Here is a 20,751-nt window from a genome sequence, read left to right as displayed (position 1 = left end):
CCACGCATCCGTATTCTTAACACGGTTTAAAACTTTAACTTTAAAGTATTGGATATCAGGAGGGCGTAATATCGGAAACATACGTCACCTTAAACTCTAAATTTTTAGATCTAACCTTTGGAACCTGGTCAAGTTGGCAGTAACCACACTGCCCACACATCCGTATTTATGGTTTAAAGTATGGGACATCAGGAGGTTGTAATATCTAAAACGAATTTTTGAAATAACAGACCAAGTGATTAACATCTTCCACTATAAATATGACCGAGTGAAGCGAGGATCCATTGTTATTGGCACAAAAATGTCAACCTTTCTGGAAAATGCGTGTTTGGTCCAAAGCTTTGGACCAAGAAAGGTTTTAGCTTGACCAATATAAATAATAGTAAATTTTGCTTAATTATTCTTTGCTCCACCTTTTTTTCGTGCAATTACATTACATGATTAGATTAACAAGATTCACCATGAAAATGACTCACCAATTGCTCAAAAAGTAACAATTAAGTATGAGATTAGATAAGAAAGTAGGTTCAAAATCACAAATCACAAATGTGAACAATGCCATTGGACACCCTTCTCTACCAAATCTAATAATTCTAGAACCATTCTAGAATAATACAGAGATTAAGAACACACACGATTCAAATGACGATTACGCCCCTACATGCTTCCTAATGCATGCCTTCCTTCACTGGCCGATTTCGTTGACTTTGACCCCACCCCCCTTTAGGTAGCCGACTATTCACCTTTTACGTATAGATTCAACCGCTGATTAAGCGCCACGTGTTCCCGCCCAATCTCTCCGTTAAAGGCTGGACCGAAAATCCCAAAAGGCCTCTCCGTTCATTTCTTCAGAGTCTGAAAATTTTCAATTTCAATTTCAATTTCTTCGTCTCCGAAACGATGCCGTTTTGCGAAGTCGCGTCGCCGCAGAATAATGCCGCCGCAGTAGACGCCAAGCTCAACGACGCCGGAACCAAAATTTACTACCGGACTTACGGCCGCGGGCCCACCAAGGTCCTCCTGATCATCGGTGAGCATTATTATTATTATTATTATTATTTTTTGAATGGAATTATTGGTCGGAATTTTTTTTCGGTGGCTGATGGATTTTCCGATCGACGGTCAGGATTGGCGGGAACTCACGATTCGTGGGGGCCACAGATACAGGGGCTGACGGGGACGGTTACGGCGAACGACGATGATAGGGCGGCGGAGGAGTGTGGCGACAGTGAGGCTGGTTTTAGCGGCGGAGGGATCGAGGTGTGCGCGTTTGATAATCGGGGCATGGGTCGGAGCTCCGTGCCGGCGAAAAAGTCAGAATATACGTGAGTGGGGTTTGTTATTTTGGTTGAAAAGGTCAATTTTGTTCTAGAAGTATTGAGGTGTGTAGTCAATTCTGATTAGCGGAATAAAAATTGAAAAGGTTTTCGGAACCGGAATCGTATATTTGCAAAGTGAAGAGTGGTTCTTTGATTGAATTGGATGCTGCATTTCAAAAATTTGTGGAATTTAATCAAAAGGAAGATTTTGATTTTGATTTTGGATTTGAAGTTTCACAAGTTTGAAAAGAAATCGAAGCGGAATTAATGGGGTTTCTGTGCTTGTTGTGTTGCAGAACAAGAACAATGGCGAAGGATGCAATTGCTTTGATGGATCATTTGGGGTGGAAACAAGCTCATGTTTTCGGGCATTCAATGGGTGAGTCTAAGACTCTGAGTTTCCCTTGCCGAATTTTTACTAGGTTCACTCAAATTCAGCAGTATCAAAACATTGTATCAAACTTAGGATTGACTGTACTGTTAGCTGAATTTACTTTGTACCAAAGCTTTTCCTTTTTGTTTTGGTAAGCGTTCGAGTTTAATGCTTTACTTGTAATTGTGTGATACAGGAGCTATGATAGCTTGCAAGTTAGCAGCGATGGTGCCCGACAGAATTTTGTCATTGGCTCTGCTCAATGTGACCGGAGGAGGGTTCGAGTGTTTACCGAGGGTTCGTATATCACTTGTCATGAGATATTGTTTATTAAATTTTTGTTTTAGTTTTTGGGAGTGGTTGGCTGGTTGCAGCAACTTCATCTTAATCGTTTCCAATTTAGTTGGTTCTCATTAATAGTCAATGTTTTGCAGCTCGACCGCCAAACGTTATCTATTGCCATCCGTTTTTTGAAGGCAAAGACGCCTGAGCAAAGAGCAGCTGTTGACTTGGACACGCACTATTCAAAGGTCATAGTGCTCTTCATTCTATCATCTTTCTGTATGTTTTCTGGATAGATAACCAATGGAAGAGAAAGATTATTAGTAACACGGGAATGTTATGAGTAAAAGCAATCCTCTCACAGATTCACTTTATTGTTGTACAGGGGTATCTTGAGGAATACGTTGGATCCAACACAAGAAGGGCAATTTTATACCAAGTAAGAACTCCAAAGGTTATAAAGCATTATTCGGCCTGCACAAATGAATACTGATGAACTCACGAATCCCTTAAAGTAAATGTAGCATCTTGTCAGTCAATGTGAATTACAAATATGTTACAAGGAGTATTAAAATCATCTTTGAATTCTGCTCACAATCAATATATGGAAATCTGTTCACAACTAAATGGCAGCAACTACTCAAGTCTTTAGTGTACTTGTGTTAAAAGATCCATGACCTGATATTAAATTTGTCTCCAGGAATATGTAAAAGGTATATCAGCAACTGGGATGCAGTCTAACCATGGTTTTGAAGGTCAACTGAATGCGTGCTGGACACATAAAATGACACCAACTGAAATTGAAAAGATCCGCTCTGCTGGATTTCTTGTTTCAGTCATTCATGGCAGGTGCAGTCATAAAATCACCACTTTTTTTCTTCCCTTGAGCTGTGTATTCAATCTGCTTCCTATGGATAGGATCTCAGATATCATTTCTATTCCATGTCCTCTCAGTTGAACAGAATTTGTAGCCTTACCGAATGGCAGTTGTATATATATATCTCTCTACATATACCAAATGAAAATGATCATCTCTGAAATTCGTGTTTTTTCTTGGATTTGATATTCCGTTTCAGTGTGATTGTTCTTCTGTAAACCAACTTAACTTGTTATTATATCTGCAGGCATGATGTCATTGCTCAAATATATTATGCAAAGAGACTGGCGCAGAAGCTGCAGCCTGTTGCTAGAATGGTTGATCTTCCTGGAGGGCATCTCGTGAGTCATGAGAGGACTGAAGAGGTATACCTTCATATTTGTATCACACTGCTTGTATATCTACTATCCATGATATGATTATCTTGAAACTGGAATTGAACTCTGAGCTTCCTTTGTGTCGCATATCAGGTCAATAATGCTCTTAATGAGTTGATCAAAGCTTCAGAAGCTAAGACAGAGCCACATGATTGGACAAATTTGCCTGAGAAAAGTTCCGGTAAGCAATTTTACTTTGAGGGAACGTTATGTCTCCTCTATTCACGTGCTGACCTATGCTGTTCTTTGGCAGGGTGGGTGGTTACAAGGATGTTGTTTGTCAAAAAAAGTAATGGTGAGGTTAATAGTGCATCTTTGGCATCCAGTATGTTACAAAAGCTACATATTTTCCTCTTGTACTTCTTTGGTCTCTTTGCCTTGGCATTCGAGAAGGGGATGATGACTTTCAGAAGATTAAAACCAGCTAGAGTTGCAAACTCCATCACATAAGCTGTTGGTCAATCGAGCTCCAAGTGTTAAACTGGTAAAAATACTTCTGTTTCCATCACTGAGATTCTATATCCTTCAGAGGAAGCATATTTCCATAAAGTTGAGCTTGACGTTGGAATTTCTCTCAATAGGGGCTCATCGGTTTTTCATTCTATCGGCCTTGCTAAACGTATTTAAGCGGTTTTTTCACCATCGAGTACATGCTGTGTAAAATTCGGAGTTCCAGATTCATATACCAGAGTTCATTAACATAATGCCTCATTTATACACAATAAAGGCATGTTGCAGTAGGCGGAAGAATTGGAGAGAGACCACAACAGCCAATATTAAGGCAGTTCCCAATTCTCGTTCACCCGCAACAAATATTTTCAGATTCATACCTTTACAGTTCCTCCAGAAGAATGAGAGGGAAAAGGAATAGGGTGTTTCTACTTGAATCTATCTTTTTGTTCCTCTGTAATTTACGATCTACTCACAGTTGCCAATCCATATACTCTTGGCAACAGAACAACATTGTAATTGAAGATTCTGAGTGCAGTTTTAAATTAAACAGAATTTTGGGTGCTGAAATATTAACAATAGTACTCTATCAAATTAACAAATTAAACTTGATGCATCTAAATTAGCAGCTTGAATATGTTGTATGAACAGACATATATTTTATCATATACATATAACACATTATGTATATATAATCTCCACGATTTTCATGTATTTCACACAATTTAAACGTCAGATAATACATACGAGAAACTCAGAAACATGTACTCAGAAACATAAAGAAATATAACGTAGTTTCAAGGAATCATGTGTTGCAAGTTGTATTAACAGCATATACCTGCCATAGTATGACATGCTTTGAATTTTTCAACCGATGACAACAACCCGGAAAATCCGAAGCATGGTAGAACTCGTTAACAACATGTATGACAAAGCTTCGAAGAGAATTCTCATACACAGAGAAGAAAATGTTACAACTTACAGAATACTCCGGAGTATGGTGGAACTTTCGCTAACAACATGCATGATAGAGGATAGAGCTTGGTCGAGAATTCTCAAACCGGAAAGAAGAAAAGGTTACAACTTACAGAGGAAGAGATGAAGAATGACCACAGAGAGAGAGGAGATTCCTTGCTTTGCTGCATAAGATGCCATCTCTGAAGCATTTGAGGAGTTATATAGCATGGCATATATGCCACTAGAATATACCAATATACCTTGCGACTTAAACACTCGAGAACCCAATTTCTGTAGTTTTCTTCAACTTACAGGGTACTTTTGTCTTTGAACAATTAACCTTCTACGGCGTCGTTTTGATCGCACTGTAAAACCCTAATTCGTTTAAATAAGTTAAAACGTGGTCGTTTGGTTCAGCCATTTCATCTTAAACCCCCCAAATTGGTCATCGTTCTCCAACTTTGTTGGGTCCAAAGGAATGGCTGCTATGGCTTCTGACAAGGCAGAGGGGCAGGCGCAGTGGGAGTTTAGCTGGTTATTACTCTAAGCTTTTCACTCTTAATCTTAAATATGTATATGATTCTATCTCTTGCAAGGTTTAGGGTTTTGATTGGACCAAACTTTATAGATATTTGTTTCATATTCCAGTGTGTATATGCTTGAATTTGATTGAATTGGGTTTAAGTTAAAAAGGGTTTGCTAAAAAAAGCTTAAAGATTGATTCTTTATTTTCATTTTTGGTTCGGCTATTTTGTATTTGCAGCTTTTAGGCTCCTCTGTTCTTTTCCTTGCATTCAGTTTCTCTGTTTGTTTTATGCTCCCTACTTTTGATGTGGTAATCTTGTTTGTGGTTTCGATACAACATTGCAATAAGTAGAGTTAGTAGGTTTTAATGATATGTATATTCAGGATGTGAAACTATTGAAGATGTACTTGGATTGCTTGAAAAGAGGAACTGTTACTAGATGAACTTGAAGTTTCAGGTTTATAGATACAACCAACTTAGGGAGTAGTTCTAGTGTCGTAAGTAGTAATTAGGGAGGAAGATTAAGATATGCTGGGGTAGTTCTAGTTTGAGAAACTTCGATGCATTTCTTTGAAGTAGTGTGGTGAATTTGGTATATTGAAGTAAATTGGGTGAGAATGTTGGGGTTAATCTAGAGGTAGAGACTTATAGGTAATGTTATAGCCAACTCTGTATCAAGGACTAAAGGGATATGTATCTCTGGGAAGTTGAGATCGTTTGTTCAACTTTCATTGTTTACAATCGATCTGAATTTGGGATTTGTTTAACCGGGGGAAACATTTGTTGTTTTTAACACAGAATTCTTTTGTGCAGTGACTTGGAGGTAGATTATGAGTCTGAAGAAATTGCTTCTATTGTCTACACGACATTAGCTGTTGATAAGGAGGTGATGCTTCATATGCTTAAGCTATGTCTTTGCTCCTTTCATTGTGTTTCAAAACCATTCAGCTTCTTATTTGATTCCATTTATAATTTTCAGTTGCAACCGGACAAAGTGAAAAGGCAGATGTCAGTTTCCAATGGAAAGCTTTCAGTGTAAGCATTATAAATGTTCAAACTTCTCTTGAAGATTAATTTTGATAACGGTTCTGATGCAAGATTTATGCTCTATGGGGAGTACCGAAAAGTATCGTTTCAATAAGTAGTTGTGCACTAAAATCAGTGTGTCTGCTAAATGTCTATTATCTGCTGAATGTCTAGATGATCTTATGGACAGGCATTTTGAGGCAGTTGAGGCAAGATTTCTTCGGGCATCATATAGTGCTTTTGTGGATGTATTGACACTTGCCACAAAAACAGTTGAAGAATTTGGAAAAGGAATGGAGTTGTAACAACTACATGTATTTTGACTGGTTGACTAATATTTTTCGTCAAACGAGGTGCAACACTGGACTCTTAAAGCACCTTGTTTGTAGTTTGATTACTACTTCTGACCAATATTTATGGACTTTTGGAAAGAAGCCGTTCTACTATTTGTAATTCAGTGATTCTAGCTGTCCTTTCAAACGAGTTGCTATTGAGTTATCTACCGAAAGCATATTTGATTAAAAAAAGAATGTGGGGAATCAGGAACTTTTAACTTGAACCAAAGGAGGGGCTTTGACCAAACGAGGGGCTTTGCTGCACATGACCTTTACCTAAGTAAATTCATCCTTCCGGTGCATTAAACCCTATGAGATTAGACTCTTGGTATCACATGATCTATCTTTCTCTCGGGAAAAAATTCTCAAAATTTTTTTCACAAGAATAACTCTTGCCAAAATCATCCTTAATTGCATGCAGATGGTGATGATGCTCAAGTTTTCTAGCGATTTTGCTCTTGAAAAGCCCTAAAACTATGAAGAAAGGTGAAGGGACATCTTTCCCGACGAACTGATGTCGGTAAAAGTAAGAAAAACATTTATGAAGAAGTTGAGAGAAAATGGAAGAAAGAGAGCTTGGTGCGGCTTGAGTGTCACACCCCAAACCCGAGACCAATATTATACTGAAATATGGTACCCGAATTCGTGATGTGGGTTATTACAAATAAAACTTCCTCAATGGATAAATTAAAGTAAAAGAATTTGCAAATAAGTTTGAATAATACTTTTATTAGAAATTGAAATTATTATTTTTACAATACTAAAGCTGAACAAAATATATTACATTATTTCTTTTGAGAAAGCGGTAGAAAATAAAACATTCATTTATTTAGAGAATCGCCCCATTTTCCCCAAGCGTCTAATCGCTACCTGAAAACAAGAAGGTGTAGCATCATGAGCAACACAAGCCCAGTAAGTACACAACATACATTCTTATATTAATGTGTCTTATAGGAAATCAAAGTGAATAACCAAGTAAAAATGTACCGGGAACCATTTATATGTTCATACGAATTCTTAAATATGTATATGTATACACACAATACACACACACATATATACAAATATATTCATCCGTGTGAATGGTTTATAATAAATCATATAGTCACATCTCCTTATTGAACCAACAATATATTGCAGCATTAATATGTGAAATAAGCTCAAAGAAATGCATGCTCAATTCTCTTTTTCACTTATCATCGTAACATATTAATAATATATCGCAGACAGATATTTGATCGAAATAATATAAGTACACTTCTCTTCTTAGTGAATTTTCGGATTAACTGGTAATAAATCATAAATACAAGTGCTAGGGTCCAACGTACTATACCCAAAGCACGAGTAAGCCAGGTTGACTGGTAACAAATCATAAATCCACGTGCTAGGGTCCATAATACCAAAGCACGGGTAAGCCGCAGCATACAGAGGACAAATCCAAAGTATGTATACTCAAGGAGAACACCTCTTTCCTAAGAGTATAATAGTGCACTATCTGTAGGGACTAGGGCCCAGGCTAACTCCTCATAACACCAAAACACATTTACCAGTAATTCACTTAAGCACGGGGTAATACTAATCACTCGGCTTCACAATTGTACTTTTCAAACATAATCAAATCCTCAAAATACAATCTTTATGAATTATAGATCGTAATATATATGCATATGTACACACACATATAGAGACATATACTTAGGAATAATTTCATATGAAAACATATGTAACATAATTGTATAACACAAATAAGTAAATTCACTAGCAAACAACATAATAAAATAAATAAGCTTATACATAATTGAAATCAAGTAAAATAATAAAGCACAAGCATTAAATGAGTAACTATACACAATTAATAAGCTTGTAAATAACTGAAATAAAGTAAAATAATAAAGTACAAGCATTAAATAAGTAAATATACAGAATCTAACAAAATTATATTATAGTAAGTATTTCAGTTCTTATGTCCAAATCCATTGAAGTTCATCATCCGTGTTCATGTTTCTCCGATTAGAGTCATCAAACTTCAAAATATGTTATATTGTCCATCACAAGTCCGAATTAGTCAAATGAGTACACCATTTCAAAGGGTTTTTCACAAGGAATTCAATGGAATAAGTCATGTAGTCCAGATCAGAGGGATATAGTCCAGAAATGGTGAAGAACCATAACAGTGCAGAAACCGATATTTTTGATACTGACCTTTGGTGTTTAAGTCTTTACGTTCCTTGTATTTTACCATTAATTCTCAAACTCTCCAGATCACAAGTAGAGGTCCTAAGCTTCAAATTGATATAAAGTTTGTAGAAAACGGATAAGAAATGAGGGAGATATGAATTTTTGAAGTTGTGATGGCTGTATGAGATTTCCAGCGAGTTTAAAAGTTGAAAACTTTGATTAGCCATAACTTCTTCATTTCTTAACCTTTTTTAGTGATTCAAAAGCCTAAATTGAAGAACTTTTGATGAGGAATTTAATAATGTAAATAGTTTTGACAAACAGACTTTGTTATATACGAAAATACAGGTTTGCAGCAAAGCAGATCCTTTTCCATTTTATCATTGATTATGTAGTTTGATAAATCTTAAAGACAAAAGAATATAGAAATGTATTCATGTACTTACTTAAGGAACTCAGAAGGTCTTGTGATCAAACTTTGGACTTCTTTCACAAAAGGAAACTTCTTAAGGGAAATAGGATGAAGGATTTGTGTGAGGAACTTTTAGTTGGGTTTTCTCTTCAACTAAGGGAGTTTTTTGATCAAATTTTGCATTTGATCTTCAAGTTGAGTATGATCAGATCATAATGATATATATAGGCTAGAATTAAGCACTAAGATAAGTGAGTGACTAATATTGTAATGCAAGTGGCTAATCCACTAGTTAGGTTAAATGATTAAAAGGAAGAGTAAAATTAAAAGAGTAGTAAAAGAAAGAAAACATAAAGCAGCTTTGCCAATTATATATATATATATATACATGCACACATCCATAAATATATAGATACACATTTACCTAATTGATAAGTAAAGAACTTTAGTGCTTTCTTAAGGTAAAAAGAAAATATCAATAATTAGTACTAAAATGACATGCATCATAAAAATAATATGGATGAGAGTCTTGAGCTTAATAACAAAGTAAGACATTTCGAATATAACTAATAATATAGTACTCTATAGTTGACACTAATTTTCGGGTTATTACATTGAGAGTGAGTGAATGTATGTTCAGAATGTGAACTATGAAAGACATTCTTAGATTGCTCTTGTTAATGTCTAAGATTCAGCGGTAGTTGAACCTTGGTTAACGCTGGTTCGAGAGGCGAACCGCTACTTGTGATGTTCTTGTTACTTCCGCTATCTGTCAAACGAAATACAAAGGGCGTCAGAGGGAGACCGCGGTTGGCGGTCTTCTCTTCTCCGATGCCTAAGTCAGTCAATGTATTTGTGTTGACAGAATAACGTTAGGTAAGTACTAAATGCGTAATTAATGAGGAGAGAGGAGTGGACCTTTTATAGGTGGGGAAGAGACTGATCTCTTCCTTGTTTTCGATGTGGGACTGATGCTTCAGTTCCCAGCTTCTGATGCTTCAGCGAGGTGATGTTGGCGCGGCGCGTCAGCGGTGATCTCGAGATGAGCCGGAGCTCGGGTGATAGCCTGTTTGGCTGTGTTTCCGTAGGTCACACCCCCGATAGCCGTTGGTGTCGCTGGCGGCAGTATGAGCGTGGCTCATTGTAGCTAATTATGTTTGGCAAATGTCCATGTAAGTACAAGTCCCCCAAGTCCCCAGTCAAGGAAGGCAATCTTGGTTGGGGAGTTGCCTAGCGGTTAGAAGCGTTACTTTTGCTAGTTTTGCAAATGCATAATTAGCGTCAGTGCGTTGTCAACCATGGATTTGTTCTGAGCAAACCCTTTATACCCTTTTGGGTGGGCCCCTGCTAGGCCCCTCAGGGAGTTCCCCACTCCCCGGCTAAGATAGGCCTCCGTATGGCCGGATGTTTGTTTGATGAGGGGAGCTGCGTTGAGCAGTGGGTGTTAGGTAGCGAGCCTAATCTTTGATACCCAAGCGTCGGGGGTCAGTTGCCTGATCAGGGCCGTTGTCCGAAGACGTTGACCTGCTTTACTCTTTCCCAGAGGAGAAAACCTGACTGCAACGCTGTGTGGATGTCGTTGTCGTTAGGAGGCGTAGCCTTGGGAGCCGCCGTTAGCGGGACTCTCTTCGTTTAGAGGTAGCGGCAAAAAGCGCTGCGTAGCGCAATGTGGCATAGCGGGGATCTTCCTTTGTAAGATGAAAGTTGAGAAGTTCCGCTAGCAATGTTGCGTTTAGCAGAGACTGTCTCGCTTGCAAGATGAAATGTGAGAAGTTCCGCTAGCGGTGTTGCGCTTAGCGAAGACTGTATCGCTTGCAAGATGAAAGTTGAGAAGTTCCGCTAGCGGTGTTACGCTTAGCGGAGACTGTCTCGCTTGTAAGATGAAAGTTGAGAAGTTCCGCTTAGCGGAGACTGTCTCCCAAGTCAGTTAGTTCCAAGTGGATCTAAACTATGCCCTTCCAAACCCTCAAACACGTTATCACAGTGGCAAGAACACATTCAAAAACTAGAAATATCAAGGGGCACACAACACACAAACACAGTGAAAAACAGAGGCCAAAACACCAACCTGAAGTACGTGAAATATGTGCGCTTGCAGATGCTCGTTCTTGCCTCTGGGATAGTCTCTCTCCTCCAAAGCAACAGCCTCACTCTTCACTTGCAGAAGTCGACCCCTCCAAAACTCTCACAGAATAGGGCTTGAAGACAACGACTCAGGTTTGAAGATTAGAGAAAGTGTCAAATCCCCCCGAGTTCCCCCTCTTTTATGTCAACATCAAGCAAATCTGGGTCGTCCACTAAAAAATGACATCGCACAATAGTCGTATACGTGCCCCACGATCGCACCCACTATCCTGATTAACCGAGGCGTCGCCTCGGTTACGAAAGTAGTATTAACTCGCATTAATGGTGAAGAGACAGGCGTGCGGAGACAATGTGCACCCGCACGCCAACCCAGTACATAACAGACACGTGTCGGACTCTGTCAGCTCTTGGAGGTTTTTATTAGAGTTTGTTATTAGCTAGTTGTGTTGTTTAGTCCGACTCCAATTTGCTTCACATTAGCTCTTGGAGGTTTTTTATTTTTATCTTTTTAATCGAAGTAATAGATTTCATATTTCAAGTGGATTTGGATTATAAACGCTCACCAACTAACAGCTTGACCTACTAGATTCGCTTCACATTAGGTCTTCCATAATTTTCGTGTGATAATTGCAATTATAAATTAAGTCAATTATATCAATTTAAATTTAAATTATGCATTCCTCATGATATGAATAATTGATTATAAAAATAGTAACTTGCAATATTAGAAATTTTGAACCTTACACACTGATTAAGTTATGTATTTAAATGTATTATCAAAAGACCCGTGGATGATCACAAGGTCTTGGTCATCTTTATATCGTAAAAATATACGAACTACAAAAAAAAAAAAAAAAAAATAATAATAATAATAAATAAATAAATAAATATAAGCACCTTGTCGCAACTTACCAGGTCTCATCGACTTGGGTTAGTTCTTCTTTCAGTTCCTAGTAGTTGATATTTGACTTACCCAAGTTTATAAATTTGAACTCCAACAATGTTGAGTTCCACATTTTGGCTCTGACTATTTCAGGTTATTTGCTTTCCAAATTTCGAAATATTTCCATAAAAACCTGAATTTCAAATCGCCTTGCATTTTAGTTAACACAGAGTACACACACACATATATACTATACATGAACCAGTACTAGCCATTAATTTGGTTCCCTCTATTAATTTCTCAGAACATCTTAGCCTACACAGAAGACTTGAATGATGTCTCGGCCTCGCTTTCAAAGGGATGACCCCATTATGCTAAGGTGAGTTACATTAAATCTAATTTTAATTCTGGGAACGCGATTTTTGCATGGAATTGAAGGTGCGGTTATTAGTTAAATAAATTTCTGCAATGATTGCAATTTTTGTTTTTCTTGTATCAGCATTACACCAGGTATAGATTATGATTTCAACAGTCCCGAGGCTCTAGTGCAACATCCAGTACGGACACCTGAACCTGGAGAACCTCAAGCAAGCAACAAATGGAAGAGGCCAACACTGGGAATTCTTTCAGTTTCGAACCCATGGAGGAATACGATACTGGGAACTTCATGTGTGATGTGTGATTGCAGTATTATTTGATCCTCTGTTCTTTTACATTCCATACATCAAGGAGGAAGAAAAGTGCATGGGAATCGATAAACAAGTGCAGACTGCAGCTATGGTTTTCCGATCAATACGGACATCAATTTCCTAGTCCATATCTTCTACCAACTTCGTGAAACTAGCAAATTTGCAGCCTCAAAGATTCTAAGGGATACAAATTCGGATTGGGAATGGAAATCGGTATCCCGAGATCAGATGATTCGGTTTGCAAAGGCATTTTCTAGCAAGTTGTCATGGAGCTGTTTCCTAACCGATAGTCTTGCAGTTCTTCCAATTCCACAAGTAAGATACTTTCTGGTGTGAAATATGGATTTGGATCCTCTAAAGTTAATTTACCTAAATTTCATAAAATCCTAATCCTCCTTCTAATCCAACGAATTTAATTGTGCCACATAAGCTAACATTGTTTTTTGGACTTTTTTTCTTCTCAAATGAATCTTAACGTCGTTAAAATACCACAACTCCAGAAGGAGAAAAAAAAAAACACAAAAATCCAAACTGAATTCTATCTATCCCCTCTATCGTCTTTTTTCTCCTTCTCCATTCTTTTTCCTCCTCTGCCTTTCGGAATCAAAGTATTAGCATGTGAAAAAGACCGGAAGGTTGAGATGAAAACTCTCTAAAGGTATTAGAGGGGTTTGACCTTGAAATATACCTGAAGCTTATTGGTTTAAAGCTGCTGTTAGTCTGTTACCCATATTACGAATATTTAGGACTTCGATCATTGTTCATGGATTTGGGAAAATGAAGATGGTAATGAACAACATCTGTTTTGAAATGGCATGAGAATTAAGGCAGCTGCCATAATATATAATTTTAGATTAGGTCCTATTTCATGAAACGATTTAAGGAATTAAGGGTGATCATTAGCATTTGTGTTCTTTGTTATCTACTGCAACTGCATCTGAAGAAAATCCCAGTTCGTCAGTTCTTCGTTCGTTCGGATTTTTTTGTTTTTTGTCTTCAAGGAGTTAACGACAGCGTTAGGAAAGTTGAGAAGAAAAAGACCCAATGATATGAGCTGATGTGGCTATGTTTTAGACATTAGATCACTTGGAAGCTCCAGATTTTAGTAAATTTACATAACTGCACACCCTCTGCACTGCAGAGGAGCTGGATCCGTGAAATATAAGCTAGCTAGCAAGGTTGACCCGACTGTACCGGCCTATTTGATGGATCGAACTTCTCACTCGTTATATTTGTTATTATTTTTCCAGGTGCTAATAGTAGCTGTTTTTTTCAAGATGAAAGGCCCTAGATATTTGGAGGATAGAAAGGCTGTGAGTTTCTTTATTCTTGTCCAATATCTTCCAAGGATGTATCGAATTTACATATGGTCCACAGAGATAAGAAAGCATGCTCCTATTTGGCTTAAAGCTGCATTCTATTTATTCATGTACATCATTGCCGGTCATGTAAGTTATTTATTCATGTACATCATTGCCGGTCATGTAAGTCGATCAATTCAGTACTTCTGTACTTCTCTTTTATTTGTTTCTCTATGAGTCTTATAAAAAAAAGGGCAAATTACTGGTCACACCTCATACTTTGAGGGTGACAACAGTTCAGTCCGTGTTATTCCAATTTTAACAGGTTACTCCTCGCACATTCCAATTTCGAACAATTTGGTCCGTCCGTTAACTGTTCGTCTAATAGCTCCGTTAAAAGGGTGACGTGGCGCTTCTTTCCATGCCAACTCAGCTGAATATCATGCCACGTCAATGGAAAAGTTGCACTATTTCGCCAGAAATTTTTTCCGACCATCTAATTTTCTCTCTCCTCTTGGATCCCTCTGCTCACGCACATCAGGGGCTCATCTCTTTCATGTATTCCTCTTGGTTTTCATCTCCATCATGTGAGAATCAACAATTTTCAGCTTCTGGGTTCAATTCACAGAGATTTGAGAGGAGAGAGAAAGTAGATCTAGATTCTCTCTCTCCTCCATCACTACCTCCACGCATCACCGAAGCCATGGTTGCTCAGAACTGATTTGGATACCCTGAATCCTCTCTCTACACCCAATGGAGCTTACCTGAAGACCGGGTTGAAATTAAGTCATGAAATTACGAAATTAAGTACACAAAATCACATATCAAGATTAAGGGTAACACACATATTGAAAATCAAGTTATGAAATTAAGTACACAGATCAAGCCCAACAAATACAGAACACTAACTTGAACAAGTCCTCAAGCTCGACGGTGATGGTTGCTGGTTTCAGCGAAGAGGAGGATGCTTGCAGCAAGGTATGTCCAAGCGGCGTCTAGCGAAAAGTTGCCAGAGATTCGAGAATTAGTGAAAGGGTGCTGGGTGCACTTAACAAAAGTAACAACTAATAAATCAAAATTCCAACTGACCTCCACTGATGAAGACACCTCTAACCTGCAAAGCCGATCACTTTCTGCACTTCACACTCACACCAGAAAACACACACAGAGAGAGAGAGAGAGAGAGAGCAGAGGCTCGTCTTCCTGTGCCCGTTTCGATTGGTGCCCTCGGAGAAGCTCGGGTTGGATCGAGACAGCACCGGTTGGATTGGCGCCGCGGGTTGGACTAGATCTTCACCGTCTGAGAGGTTGGTTGGGCTCTTCTGGCGCCGGACTCCATCAGCTTGGCGTGAAACGCCGCATCCCGCTTCGAGAGGCGGTTGAGCTGGTCGAGCGAGTCGAACTTCAAGTCTAGGCTCAACGCCAGCAAAGTCAGCGTGGCGGATGAAGGCTTGTATGTGAGGGAATGGGAGGAAGATAAGCCTGACCTCGAGGGAATGGAATCCTAAAGAGATGCAAAATGCAAGGCTAGGGGTATTCACGACATTTAACAATCCGAGGTGGTGCCACATGGCGTATCCGTGTTGCCACGTCACCAGTTCACAGCCAATTTGGAAGGAAACGTTAGTGATGGACCAAATTGGTCGAAATTGGAATGTGCGAGGAGTAACCTGTTAAAATTAGAATAACAAGGACTGAACTGTTGTTACCCTCAAAGTATGAGGTGTGAATAGTAATTTCCCCTTAAAAAAAAAAATTAATAATAATAAAATCTCTTTAACTTGGGACTTAGGTGTTCGGATAATCTGCCTTGTGAATTTGAAGTCTTACAGATCTATCTCATGATGATTTTTAGATACTTGGAGCATTTTGGTACTTCTTTTCGATTCTACGAGTAACCTCATGTTGGCATCAGACCTACTGCAAAACCACTCAAGGATGTACAACTACTTATTATTGTGATGATACCGCTTTAGGGGGGTGTATTCATTTAAGAGTCTACAAGATTTTTTTGTATTTTGAAAATCTATGGGTATTCAATTGAGATTTTAAACAATCCTTTAAAATCTTGATGTATTCAATTAAGATTTAAAATTATCCATTCAAATCTGCAGATATTCAAAAGTATACGGATTTTTAAGGATTTCATTAAATGCTGGATTTTGAAGGATTTTATAGTGCTTTTTATACTTATCAAAACTCAAAAACAATCCAACCATTTTCCAAGAGATTTTGATGGATTCTTTCTCACTCAAAAAATGAAGAAGCTCTTCACCAAACAAAAAAAAAAAAAAAAAAAAAAACAAGAAGAACAAGAACAAGAAGCAGCTCTCAATAGGTGACACTCATCTATTTTGTCTTAAACCTATCTTCCCGCTATCCTCCTCTGCCTGTGCCTCTGCTCTCATCTAATAATTTATTTTTATTTTTATTCTCACTCAAAAAATGAAGAAGCTCTTCACCAAACAAAAAAAAAAAAAAAAAAAAAAAAAAAGAAGAACAAGAACAAGAAGCAGCTCTCAATAGGTGACACTCATCTATTTTGTCTTAAACCTATCTTCCCGCTATCCTCCTCTGCCTGTGCCTCTGCTCTCATCTAATAATTTATTTTTATTTTTATCACTATAGCTCTGGAAGCCTTAATCCTTCTAGCTAATTAAGCTCACTTTCAATGGTATTGTTAAGATGATACATACACATATGTTTCTTTTTTTTGAATCAAACCCGAAGCCGGGTGCCGATATATATACATATATTTATCTAAAACCAGAATAGGCCGTTACATACACACATGTTTCTTTTGTAAATTAGATATGAAATAAATTATGTCATTAGTTTACTACTTTATTTTTTGTGTAACATTTTGGTTGATTAGTTTTCTCTTATTATTCATATATCATTATACACAACATAAAGAATGGTAGATTGCCATATATATATATATATATATATATATATATATATATATATAGCACACACACACTTTTTTGTCACTGATCTAGCATTATAGTTGGATCCATACATCAATTGCTTTTAAAGAAGAAAAAAAAAATAACCTACCAAAAACATCATAAGAACTTGTAAAATCTAAACAAATACTAGTAAATCAATCCATTAGAATCAATCAGAGTCCATATAGAATTTAAACAATCCGTGGATTAAGTAAATCCATGGATTATAAAAACTCAAACAAAATCTTTTAAAATATGAATTGAATACACCCCCCTTAATCAATATCCCATTGATTAATGGATCGTGTCCCGTAAGTCCACTAGATCCGGATGAATTTGATTTCGGAATGTTTAGTGATGGCCTTCAATCTGGTAACACGGGACCGATAAGTTTCTCAGTAAAATTGTCTTACTCTTTGTGGTGGGGCCTTCGAAATCTAAGGTTTGCATTTTGCTTTTCTAAACTTGTGCCGTGCATATAAGAGAAAATCTATATCTGCATTCACCAAATTTTGTTATCTCTTATTCCTTTTCCCTTATATTTTCCCTTTTGCCCAAATTCAACTTCATCCTAGCTCTCGGCCTCTGCCAACACCCACCTTCATATTGGTGATTTTGTTGTTAAGTTGTTGAAATTTACTTTATCTTAAAAAAGAATGACAAAGAAAATGTGTAAATGTGTTTGTACAACATGCACTTACGAAAGAAAATACAGTAATGAATGTTTATCTCATATGTTTTGATAGTTCCATTAACTTGTTGCAGCGATTTTGGCACGAGCCTGGAAACAAGTACCTACGTGTGGGAAAATTTCTTTGCAATTCTTATATCCGTTGTTGGGTTGATACTATTCTCTTATCTTATTGGAAATATGCAGGTTGGTAAGGATATTAATTCCTTATGATGGATTGAAAAATCTTTGAATCTATATAACAGATTTTTGATCCAATCTTTGATAAAATTGATCTCTTTATGAAACAGCAATGTATGCAGTGGGAGGAGGAAAAGAAAGCGGGAGTCGACAAGTTCCTATCGATGAAGGACGATATAGAACTTTGGATGGAGAGAAATGAACTCCAAGAAGACATGAAAATTGAAATCATAAAAGCCATGAAGAAAAAGATTGAAGATGATGTTGGTTTTGATGCTACAAATATGGAGAATCTCTTTTCTTGTCTTCCCTAGTACACCAAAAGATCTCTGCAGCGTGGTCAATGTCAACGAGAATGCGGAACCCAATCACCGAAAAATAGTGTGCGCAATTGTATCTTGATGGGAATAAGATTATGAAGAAAAAAAAGGGTTTTTTACTTCAACAGTGTCTGAACTTTTCGAGGACTTTTGAAATGATACTTGAACTTTCAAAGTTATCAATGTAATACCTGAACTCATTTTTTTGTATCAACGTCGTACCTGCGGTCGATTTCCGTCACAGGACCGTTAACTATGACCACGTGCCCAGCACGTGAGGCACTTAATGAGGTTAAAAGACTCATTTACCTTCAAAAGTATATACTTCAACAATGTCTGAACTCTTCGAGGACTTTTGAAATGATACCTGAACTTTCAAAGTTATCAATGTGATACCTGAACTCATTTTTTCGTATCAATGTCGTACCTGCGGTCGATTTCCGTCACAGAACCGTTAACTATGACCACGTGCCCAGCATGTGAGGCACAAAATAAGGGTAAAAATGACCTTTCCCACTTCCTTTAGTTCTTCACGTGTCCCGTCGTACCTTCAGTTCTTCTTCTCCATTTCTATTTCCTTTTTCATCTGCAAAATGCAATCAGATGGGATGATGACATTTCCTAGCAAAATGCAAAACCCAAAGCAAAACTTGAATCCAATTCTCTGATGGACGGACACCGCCTGGGACTCCATCTCGTCGGAGTTCTCCAAGCACAACTTGCTCGACGGCTTTGCTTCTCTGAATTTATTGCAGGCCGGAGTGGTTTAGACGGTTTCACGACTCTTGGCCTCCAGATCTAGGGCTGGCCTCAGTCGATTCTGCAGTTTCTAGTACTAAATCCGAAACCGGAACCGACTATTGCTTATCGGTTCGGGTTTGCTGTTTTTGGGATCAAGAACCGAGGTAGAACCGAACTGACCATGCTCGGGTCGGTTCCTCGTTCGGTTCCTCGATTCATAATCTATCTGAAAAACTGGAATAATTGCTATGAAGAAGGAGGAGGACAGAAGAAGAAGAAGGAGGAGGAGGAGGACAGAAGAAGAAGAAGAATAGTTGTGGCGAAGAAGTGAAGAAGGAGGAGGACAGAAGAAGAAGAATAGTTGTGGCAAAGAAGTGAAGAAGAAGAAGAAGAAGAGAAGAATGGTTGCGGTGATAAGAGGGAAGAGATAGGGGAGAATGATTAAAAAGAAATAAAGGACAGAGAAAGAGAAGAAAAAGGGAGGTAGTGAGTTGCTGGCCGACAGAGACAACTCACAAATGGGAGAAAGAGGAAAAGAAAGAGAGAGACAAAAAGGATGAGTTTAATATACAATAATATGGGAGAGATGGGAGAGAGCCCCACTTGCTGACATCAAACAAGGTAAAAATATACAATAATATAATAAAAGCACCTCGGTTCGGGTAAAGGCAAAAACTGAATATAGAAACCGAAACCGAACCGTTACTATCACACAAGAACCGAACTGAAAAAAAATGACTAAATGAAGAGAGAAAACCGAACCGAACCGACCCGTTCGGGTCGGTTTGGACCGGTTCCTCGGTTTTTCGGGTCTAAAATCCCAGCCCTATCCAGATCTGAGACTTGGAATTTACCTGAGATTTCAGACAGAGGGATCAGAGAGAGAGAGAGAGAGATAGAGAGAGAGAGAGAATATGGTCGACGACAATCCAGACCTTCTTGTGTAGCTTGCCGGAGATATGACGGAGGCGGGCCACGCCGTCGTGGTACTCGGCTTCCTCACCGCAACTAACATCACAGCATAAGTTCATGAATTTCAAAAATAGTCTGTGTCTTTGTAATTGAATCAAACTATGCAAAAGTGAAGGAGATTAAGTGTCTCTCTCTTTCTCTCTCTCAACAGCGGCGAAAAGGCGAAGGATGGTGATGATGGGAGAAAACCCAAAACTGATTTTTCCGCTACTGCGTGTCTGTGTATAACTATATCTATCTGTATATGATTTATCGAACAATGCGGCAATGATCGTTTCACTGATTCCAGCTTCTAATCAATTTGTCCAAAAAAGAACCGGCCTTTGGTTATTCGCGGCTGTAATATCAGTACTTAGTGGGAGCATCGGACGAGGTACTCCGGCGAGGCAATCGGCGGCGGTCGGGGCGGGTGAGGAACAATCTGAGGGTTTTACGGCAGCGGAGGTGGATGACGAGGCTGGCGGATGGGCTGCGCGTGGGGCTTCAGGCGATGACGGGGCATTGAGTGGCGAGGAGCTTGAATTTTTGCAAGGTAGCCATATCGATCTAGCTGAGTTCAATGTGGTTGTAGTCAGGTAGTGCTTGGAAAGGGTTGGGTGGTTGAGAGAGAAGGTGAGATCTGATTTGCGGCCATGGCTTCCAATCGGAGGGGACAAATCAGAGGGAAGAAGACGTCGAAAAAGAAAAACAAGAAAGAAAAAAAGAAAGAAAGAAGCAAAAAAAATAAAAACAATACTTTTGAGGGTAAATTAGTCTTTTAACCTCATTAAGTGCCTCACGTGCTGGGCACGTGGTCATAGTTAACGGTTCTGTGACGGAAATCGAC

At 38.4% G+C, this 20,751-nt stretch overlaps 2 protein-coding genes across 2 annotated transcripts; both read left to right on the top strand.

Annotated features, from left to right (window-relative positions):
* Positions 1-796: 796 nt before the first annotated feature.
* On the top strand, positions 797-4,233 carry LOC133718506 (uncharacterized). The gene is made up of 11 exons (XM_062145357.1): positions 797-1,030; positions 1,127-1,325; positions 1,616-1,698; positions 1,889-1,989; positions 2,127-2,222; positions 2,360-2,413; positions 2,675-2,823; positions 3,099-3,216; positions 3,322-3,409; positions 3,482-3,712; positions 3,810-4,233. The coding sequence occupies exons 1-10, from the start codon at positions 901-903 to the stop codon at positions 3,676-3,678; spliced, it is 1,215 nt and encodes a 404-aa protein (XP_062001341.1). The 5' UTR covers positions 797-900; the 3' UTR covers positions 3,679-3,712; positions 3,810-4,233.
* An 811-nt stretch (positions 4,234-5,044) lies between these two features.
* On the top strand, positions 5,045-6,540 carry LOC133717712 (uncharacterized). The gene is made up of 4 exons (XM_062144425.1): positions 5,045-5,169; positions 5,975-6,047; positions 6,141-6,196; positions 6,378-6,540. The coding sequence occupies exons 1-4, from the start codon at positions 5,114-5,116 to the stop codon at positions 6,490-6,492; spliced, it is 300 nt and encodes a 99-aa protein (XP_062000409.1). The 5' UTR covers positions 5,045-5,113; the 3' UTR covers positions 6,493-6,540.
* Positions 6,541-20,751: the final 14,211 nt, after the last annotated feature.

The sequence above is a fragment of the Rosa rugosa genome, chromosome 6, assembly GCF_958449725.1.
Source record: "Rosa rugosa chromosome 6, drRosRugo1.1, whole genome shotgun sequence".
Lineage (NCBI taxonomy): Eukaryota > Viridiplantae > Streptophyta > Magnoliopsida > Rosales > Rosaceae > Rosa > Rosa rugosa.
This window is presented reverse-complemented; position numbering and strand designations above follow the sequence as displayed.

Bases quoted from the DNA above. Each gene is read 5' to 3' on its own strand.
- LOC133717712 (XM_062144425.1), top strand. From the start codon at position 5,114: ATGGCTGCTATGGCTTCTGACAAGGCAGAGGGGCAGGCGCAGTGGGAG. The intron at 6,048-6,140 runs GTGATGCTTCAT...TATAATTTTCAG, and splicing joins CATTAGCTGTTGATAAGGAG to TTGCAACCGGACAAAGTGAA. The intron at 6,197-6,377 runs GTAAGCATTATA...TCTTATGGACAG, and splicing joins TCCAATGGAAAGCTTTCAGT to GCATTTTGAGGCAGTTGAGG.
- LOC133718506 (XM_062145357.1), top strand. From the start codon at position 901: ATGCCGTTTTGCGAAGTCGCGTCGCCGCAGAATAATGCCGCCGCAGTA. The intron at 1,699-1,888 runs GTGAGTCTAAGA...TGTGTGATACAG, and splicing joins TGTTTTCGGGCATTCAATGG to GAGCTATGATAGCTTGCAAG. The intron at 1,990-2,126 runs GTTCGTATATCA...AATGTTTTGCAG, and splicing joins GGTTCGAGTGTTTACCGAGG to CTCGACCGCCAAACGTTATC.